The sequence below is a fragment of the Salvelinus namaycush genome, chromosome 19 (assembly GCF_016432855.1).
Source record: "Salvelinus namaycush isolate Seneca chromosome 19, SaNama_1.0, whole genome shotgun sequence".
In the NCBI taxonomy this organism is placed as follows: Eukaryota; Metazoa; Chordata; class Actinopteri; order Salmoniformes; family Salmonidae; genus Salvelinus; species Salvelinus namaycush.
The window spans coordinates 412,073-421,535 of record NC_052325.1 but is presented as its reverse complement, the minus strand read 5'-3'; the positions used below and the strand labels follow the sequence as shown (position 1 = coordinate 421,535).

Below are 9,463 nucleotides of genomic sequence, written 5' to 3'. Positions count from 1 at the left end.
TCTGAACAGTATATAGTTCTAACAGTAGGTTCTGAACAGTATATAGTTCTAACAGTAGGTTCTGAACAGTATATAGTTCTAACAGTAGGTTCTGAACAGTATATAGTTCTAACAGTATATAGTTCTAACAGTATATAGTTCTAACAGTAGGTTCTGAACAGTATATAGTTCTAACAGTATATAGTTCTAACAGTATATAGTTCTAACAGTAGGTTCTGAACAGTATATAGTTCTAACAGAATATAGTTCTAACAGTAGGTTCTGAACAGTATATAGTTCTAACAGTATATAGTTCTAACAGTAGGTTCTGAACAGTATATAGTTCTAACAGTATATAGTTCTAACAGATGGTTCTGAACAGTATATAGTTCTAACAGTAGGTTCTAACAGTATATAGTTCTAACAGTATATAGTTCTAACAGTAGGTTCTGAACAGTATATAGTTCTAACAGTAGGTTCTGAACAGTATATAGTTCTAACAGTAGGTTCTGAACAGTATATAGTTCTAACAGTAGGTTCTGAACAGTATATAGTTCTAACAGTAGGTTCTGAACAGTATATAGTTCTAACAGAATATAGTTCTAATTGCAGGTTCTGAACAGTATATAGTTCTAACAGTAGGTTCTGAACAGTATATAGTTCTAACAGTATATAGTTCTAACAGTAGGTTCTGAACAGTATATAGTTCTAACAGTATATAGTTCTAACAGTAGGTTCTGAACAGTATATAGTTCTAACAGAATATAGTTCTAATTGCAGGTTCTGAACAGTATATAGTTCTAACAGTAGGTTCTGAACAGTATATAGTTCTAACAGTATATAGTTCTAACAGTATATAGTTCTAACAGTAGGTTCTGAACAGTATATAGTTCTAACAGTAGGTTCTGAACAGTATATAGTTCTAACAGTAGGTTCTGAACAGTATATAGTTCTAACAGTAGGTTCTGAACAGTATATAGTTCTAACAGAATATAGTTCTAATTGCAGGTTCTGAACAGTATATAGTTCTAACAGTAGGTTCTGAACAGTATATAGTTCTAACAGTAGGTTCTGAACAGTATATAGTTCTAACAGTATATAGTTCTAACAGTAGGTTCTGAACAGTATATAGTTCTAACAGTAGGTTCTGAACAGTATATAGTTCTAACAGTATATAGTTCTAACAGTAGGTTCTCAACAGTATATAGTTCTAACAGTATATAGTTCTAACAGTAGGTTCTGAACAGTATATAGTTCTAACAGTAGGTTCTGAACAGTATATAGTTCTAACAGTAGGTTCTGAACAGTATATTGTTCTAACAGTAGGTTCTCAACAGTATATAGTTCTAACAGTAGGTTCTCAACAGTATATAGTTCTAACAGTAGGTTCTGAACAGTATATAGTTCTAACAGTATATAGTTCTAACAGTAGGTTCTGAACAGTATATAGTTCTAACAGTATATAGTTCTAACAGTAGGTTCTGAACAGTATATTGTTCTAACAGTATATAGTTCTAACAGTAGGTTCTGAACAGTATATAGTTCTAACAGTATATAGTTCTAACAGTAGGTTCTCAACAGTATATAGTTCTAACAGTAGGTTCTGAACAGTATATTGTTCTAACAGTAGGTTCTGAACAGTAGACTGGTAGAACATTCAGACACAGCCAGTGACACATTTTGGAGCCTTGAATGAAAAGTCCCATCCTACCTGGTTGTTTCTGCCGTGGTTTGGGCAGGTTGGTAACACAGCTGTGGGGACACATGAGGACGTTACAGGGGTGGAGAGCTCCTTCCAGAAACCTCTGTTTGGTCTCTGAGATATGGATCCCCCCCAGCGGAGCCTTGGGCATTGTGTTGGCAGGGACAAGAGCTAGGCAGTACACCCCCACCTGGTGAATACTGTCTATAGCCTGTAGAAAATACAATAGACATGTTGACATGGACAAGAGCTAGGCAGTACACCCCCACCTAGTGAATACTGTCTATAGCCTGTAGAAAATACAATAGACATGTTGACATGGACAAGAGCTAGGCAGTACACCCCCACCTGGTGAATACTGTCTATAGCCTGTAGAAAATACAATAGACATGTTGACATGGACAAGAGCTAGGCAGTACACCCCCACCTAGTGAATACTGTCTATAGCCTGTAGAAAATACAATAGACATGTTGACATGGACAAGAGCTAGGCAGTACACCCCCACCTGGTGAATACTGTCTATAGCCTGTAGAAAATACAATAGACATGTTGACATGGACAAGAGCTAGACAGTACACCCCCACCTAGTGAATACTGTCTATAGCCTGTAGAAAATACAATAGACATGTTGGCAGGGACAAGAGCTAGGCAGTACACCCCCACCTGGTGAATACTGTCTATAGCCTGTAGAAAATACAATAGACATGTTGGCAGGGACAAGAGCTAGGCAGTACACCCCCACCTGGTGAATACTGTCTATAGCCTGTAGAAAATACAATAGACATGTTGACATGGACAAGAGCTAGGCAGTACACCCCCACCTAGTGAATACTGTCTATAGCCTGTAGAAAATACAATAGACATGTTGACATGGACAAGAGCTAGGCAGTACACCCCCACCTGGTGAATACTGTCTATAGCCTGTAGAAAATACAATAGACATGTTGACATGGACAAGAGCTAGGCAGTACACCCCCACCTGGTGAATACTGTCTATAGCCTGTAGAAAATACAATAGACATGTTGGCAGGGACAAGAGCTAGGCAGTACACCCCCACCTAGTGAATACTGTCTATAGCCTGTAGAAAATACAATAGACATGTTGGCATGGACAAGAGCTAGGCAGTACACCCCCACCTGGTGAATACTGTCTATAGCCTGTAGAAAATACAATAGACATGTTGACAGGGACAAGAGCTAGGCAGTACACCCCCACCTAGTGAATACTGTCTATAGCCTGTAGAAAATACAGCCTAACAGACAGGAGGGGTTACTAGATGTGTGTTCCATATATTGATTTGACTCAGAACATCATGCAGCTTTAAATGGACCTGAAGAGGTGTTGTATACATGATGTATATATACTGTGTTGTACCTGAAGAGGTGTTGTATACATGATGTATATATACTGTGTTGTACCTGAAGAGGTGTTGTATACATGATGTATATATACTGTGTTGTACCTGAAGAGGTGTTGTATACATGATGTATATATACTGTGTTGTACCTGAAGAGTGTTGTATACATGATGTATATATACTGTGTTGTACCTGAAGAGGTGTTGTATACATGATGTATATATACTGTGTTGTACCTGAAGAGGTGTTGTATACATGATGTATATATACTGTGTTGTACCTGAAGAACGCGACTCATCCACTGGAAGCTGCCCTCCTCTGAAGCATCTGGTCTCTGTTCTGCCACCACTACAATACGCTCATCATGGAGAACCGATACGGAGAACACTGCTATCCTAGAACACAACAACACAACACTGCTATCCTAGAACATAACAACAACACTGCTATCCTAGAACACAACAACACAACACTGCTATCCTAGAACATAACAACAACACTGCTATCCTAGAACACAACAACAACACTGCTATCCTAGAACACAACAACACAACACTGCTATCCTAGAACATAACAACAACACTGCTATCCTAGAACACAACAACAACACTGCTATCCTAGAACACAACAACAACCCTGCTATCCTAGAACACAACAACAACACTGCTATCCTACAACACAACAACACTGCTATCCTAGAACACAACAACAACACTGCTATCCTAGAACACAACAACAACACTGCTATCCTAGAACACAACAACAACACTGCTATCCTACAACACAACAACAACACTGCTATCCTAGAACACAACAACAACACTGCTATCCTACAACACAACAACAACACTGCTATCCTAGAACACAACAACAACACTGCTATCCTAGAACACAACAACAACACTGCTATCCTACAACACAACAACAACACTGCTATCCTACAACACAACAACAACACTGCTATCCTACAACACAACAACAACACTGCTATCCTAGAACACAACAACAACACTGCTATCCTAGAACACAACAACACTGCTATCCTAGAACACAACAACAACACTGCTATCCTACAACACAACAACAACACTGCTATCCTAGAACACAACAACAACACTGCTATCCTAGAACACAACAACAACACTGCTATCCTAGAACACAACAACAACACTGCTATCCTAGAACACAACAACAACACTGCTATCCTAGAACACAACAACACAACACTGCTATCCTAGAACATAACAACAACACTGCTATCCTAGAACACAACAACAACACTGCTATCCTAGAACACAACAACAACACTGCTATCCTAGAACACAACAACAACACTGCTATCCTAGAACACAACAACAACACTGCTATCCTAGAACACAACAACAACCCTGCTATCCTAGAACACAACAACAACACTGCTATCCTAGAACACAACAACAACACTGCTATCCTAGAACACAACAACAACACTGCTATCCTAGAACACAACAACACAACACTGCTATCCTAGAACACAACAACAACACTGCTATCCTAGAACACAACAACACTGCTATCCTACAACACAACAACAACACTGCTATCCTAGAACACAACAACAACACTGCTATCCTACAACACAACAACAACACTGCTATCCTAGAACACAACAACACTGCTATCCTAGAACACAACAACAACACTGCTATCCTAGAACATAACAACAACACTGCTATCCTAGAACACAACAACAACACTGCTATCCTACAACACAACAACAACACTGCTATCCTAGAACACAACAACAACACTGCTATCCTACAACAACAACAACACTGCTATCCTAGAACACAACAACAACACTGCTATCCTAGAACACAACACAACACTGCTATCCTACAACACAACAACAACACTGCTATCCTACAACACAACAACAACACTGCTATCCTAGAACACAACAACAACACTGCTATCCTAGAACACAACAACAACACTGCTATCCTAGAACACAACAACAACACTGCTATCCTAGAACACAACAACAACACTGCTATCCTACAACACAACAACAACACTGCTATCCTAGAACACAACAACAACCCTGCTATCCTACAACACAACAACAACACTGCTATCCTAGAACACAACAACAACACTGCTATCCTAGAACACAACAACAACACTGCTATCCTACAACACAACAACAACACTGCTATCCTAGAACACAACAACAACACTGCTATCCTAGAACACAACACAGAACCCCTTTCCTCACCTCCCCCTGTAGACAAACTTCATGGGCTCCACTGCCAGCGCCGTGGCAACCACATCATCAGCGTTGTGTCTCCGACCACACACCGTCATCAGCCCGTCCATTCTACCTACGATAAACACCAGGTTGTCCTGGAGACCACACACACAGGGTGGTTAGTCACTGCCCAACACATCTAGTCAAATAAAATAAAATATGTATTTGTCACATGCTTGGTAAACAACAGGTGTCGACTAACAGTGAAATGGATGGTCAGGTCCAGCAGTATCAGCTGACATCAGCTGTACCTCATTTAACAGCTACATTTAGCAGACATCATGCTAGCAGATATACTATCGGTAAAACGTTTGGAATCATGTAGTAACCAAAAAATCTAAATAGATTTTATATTTGAGATTCTTCAAAGTAGCCACCCTTCGCCTTGATGACAGCTTTGCTCACTCTTGGCATTCTCTCAACCAGCTTCATGAGCTAGCCACCTGGAATGCATTTCAATTAACAGGTGTGCCTTGTTAAAAGTTAATTTGTGGAATTTATTTCCTTCTTAATGCGTTTGAGCCAATCAGTTGTGTTGTGATAAGGTAGGAGTGGTATTCCTGAAGATAGCCTTATTTGGTAAAAGACAAAGTCCATACTATGGCAAGAAGAAATGACAGGCCATCATTACTTTAAGACACGAAAAATCAGTCAATACGGAACATTTCAAGTGCAGTCGCAAAAACCAAGCGCTGATGAAACTGGCTCTCATGTGGACCGATACAGGAAAGGAAGACCCAGAGTTACCTCTGCTGCAGAGGATAAGTTCATTAGTTACCAGCCTCAGAAATTGCAGCCCAAATAAATACTTCACATAGTTCAAGTAACAGACACATGTCAACATCAACTGTTCAGAGGAGACTGTGTGAATCAGACCTTCATGGTCGAATTCCTGAAAATAAACCACTATTAAAAGGACACCAATAATAAGAGACTTGCTTTGGCCAAGAAACACGAGCAATGGACATTAAACTAGTGGAAATGTGTCATTCAGTCTGGAGGCCAAGCTGGATATTTTTGGTTCCAACCGCAGAGTAGGTGAACGGATGATGAACGTGCTTCTACACCTGCATTGCTTGCTGTTTGGGGTTTTAGGCTGGGTTTCTGTACAGCACTTTGAGATATCAGCTGATGTAAGAAGGGCTATATAAATACATTTGATTTGATCTCCGCATGTGTGGTTCTCACCGTGAAGCATGGAGGAGGAGGTGTGATGGTGTGGGGGTTCTTTGCTGGTGACACTGTCAGTGAGTTATTTAGAATTCAAGGCACACTTAACCAGCATTGCTACCACAGCATTCTGCAGCGATACGCCATCCCATCTGGTTTGGGCTTAGTGGGACTATCATTTGTTTTTCAATGACCCAACACACCTCCAGGCTGTGAAAGGGCTATTTTACCAAGAAAGAGAGGGATGGCGTGCTGCATCAGATGACCTGGCCTCCATAATCCCCCAACCTCAACCAAATTGAGATGGTTTGGGATGAGTCGGAACGCAGAATGAAGGAAAAGCAGCCAACAAGTACTCAGCATATGTTGGAACTCCTTCAAAACTGTTGGAAAAGCATTCCAGGTGAAGCTGGTTGAGAGAATGCCAAGAGTGTACAAAGCTGTCATCAAGGCAAAGAGTGGCTATTTGAAGAATCTCAAATATAAAATATATTTTGATTTGTTTAACACTTTTTTGGTTACTACATGATTCCATATATGTTATAGTTTATGACTTCACTATTATTCTACAATGTAAAAAATAGTGTACATTTAGCAGACGCATTTAGCAGATACATCACGCTAGCCGATACATTTAGCAGACATCATGCTAGCAGACACATCACGCTAGCCGATACATTTAGCAAACATCATGCTAGCAGACACATCACGCTAGCCGATACATTAAGCAGACATCATGCTGGCAGAGACATCATGCTGGCAGAGACATCATGCTGGCAGAGACATCATGCTGGCAGAGACATCATGCTAGCAGAGACATCATGCTAGCAGAGACATCATGCTAGCAGACATCATGCTAGCAGAGACATCATGCTAGCAGAGACAGCATGCTAGCAGAGACAGCATGCTAGCAGAGACATCATGCTAGCAGAGACATCATGCTTGCAGACATCATGCTAGCAGAGACATCATGCTAGCAGAGACATCATGCTAGCAGAGACATCATGCTAGCAGAGACATCATGCTAGCAGAGACATCATGCTGGCAGACATCATGCTGGCAGAGACATCATGCTAGCAGACATCATGCTAGCAGACATCATGCTAGCAGACATCATGCTAGCAGACATCATGCTAGCAGAGACATCATGCTAGCAGAGACATCATGCTAGCAGACACATCATGCTAGCAGAGACATCATGCTAGCAGAGACATCATGCTAGCAGACATCATGCTAGCAGACATCATGCTAGCAGACATCATGCTAGCAGACATCATGCTAGCAGAGACATCATGCTAGCAGACATCATGCTAGCAGACATCATGCTAGCAGAGACATCATGCTAGCAGATACAATGATTTCGCTACACTCGCATTAACATTGCTAACCATGTGTATATGACAAATAAAATTTGATTTGACATCATGCTAGCAGACATCATGCTAGCAGATACATTTAGCAGACATCATGCTAGCAGATACATTTAGCAGACATCATGCTAGCAGATACATTTAGCAGACATCATGCTAGCAGATACATTTAGCAGACATCATGCTAGCAGATACATTTAGCAGACATCACGCTAGCCGATACATTAAGCAGACATCATGCTGGCAGAGACATCATGCTGGCAGAGACATCATGCTGGCAGAGACATCATGCTGGCAGAGACATCATGCTAGCAGAGACATCATGCTAGCAGAGACATCATGCTAGCAGACATCATGCTAGCAGAGACATCATGCTAGCAGAGACAGCATGCTAGCAGAGACAGCATGCTAGCAGAGACATCATGCTAGCAGAGACATCATGCTTGCAGACATCATGCTAGCAGAGACATCATGCTAGCAGAGACATCATGCTAGCAGAGACATCATGCTAGCAGAGACATCATGCTAGCAGAGACATCATGCTAGCAGAGACATCATGCTGGCAGACATCATGCTGGCAGAGACATCATGCTAGCAGACATCATGCTAGCAGACATCATGCTAGCAGACATCATGCTAGCAGAGACATCATGCTAGCAGAGACATCATGCTAGCAGACATCATGCTAGCAGAGACATCATGCTAGCAGAGACATCATGCTAGCAGAGACATCATGCTAGCAGACATCATGCTAGCAGACATCATGCTAGCAGAGACATCATGCTAGCAGACATCATGCTAGCAGAGACATCATGCTAGCAGACATCATGCTAGCAGACATCATGCTAGCAGAGACATCATGCTAGCAGATACAATGATTTCGCTACACTCGCATTAACATTGCTAACCATGTGTATATGACAAATAAAATTTGATTTGACATCATGCTAGCAGACATCATGCTAGCAGATACATTTAGCAGACATCATGCTAGCAGATACATTTAGCAGACATCATGCTAGCAGATACATTTAGCAGACATCATGCTAGCAGATACATTTAGCAGACATCATGCTAGCAGATACATTTAGCAGACATCATGCTAGCAGATACATTTAGCAGACATCATGCTAGCAGATACATTTAGCAGACATCATGCTAGCAGATACATTTAGCAGACATCATGCTAGCAGATACATTTAGCAGACATCATGCTAGCAGACATCATGCTAGCAGATACATTTAGCAGACATCATGCTAGCAGATACATTTAGCAGACATCATGCTAGCAGATACATTTAGCAGACATCATGCTAGCAGATACATTTAGCAGACATCATGCTAGCAGATACATTTAGCAGACATCATGCTCGCAGATACATTTAGCAGACATCATGCTAGCAGATACATTTAGCAGACATCATGCTAGCAGATACATTTAGCAGACATCATGCTAGCAGATACATTTAGCAGACATCATGCTCGCAGATACATTTAGCAGACATCATGCTAGCAGATACATTTAGCAGACATCATGCTAGCAGATACATTTAGCAGACATCATGCTAGCAGATACATTTAGCAGACATGCTA

General features: G+C 41.0%; 1 protein-coding gene across 1 annotated transcript in view; it reads right to left on the bottom strand.

Annotated features, from left to right (window-relative positions):
- The window catches only part of LOC120064503 (disco-interacting protein 2 homolog A-like), a 198,358-nt gene that overhangs the window by 2,491 nt on the left and 186,404 nt on the right, over positions 1-9,463 (bottom strand). The window contains exons 21-23 of the mRNA XM_039015120.1: positions 5,298-5,425; positions 3,321-3,435; positions 1,691-1,892 (exon numbers count right to left, since the gene is read on the bottom strand). Of these exons, the coding sequence (XP_038871048.1) occupies positions 1,691-1,892; positions 3,321-3,435; positions 5,298-5,425 (445 nt within the window). The remainder of the gene's footprint in view (positions 1-1,690; positions 1,893-3,320; positions 3,436-5,297; positions 5,426-9,463) is intronic.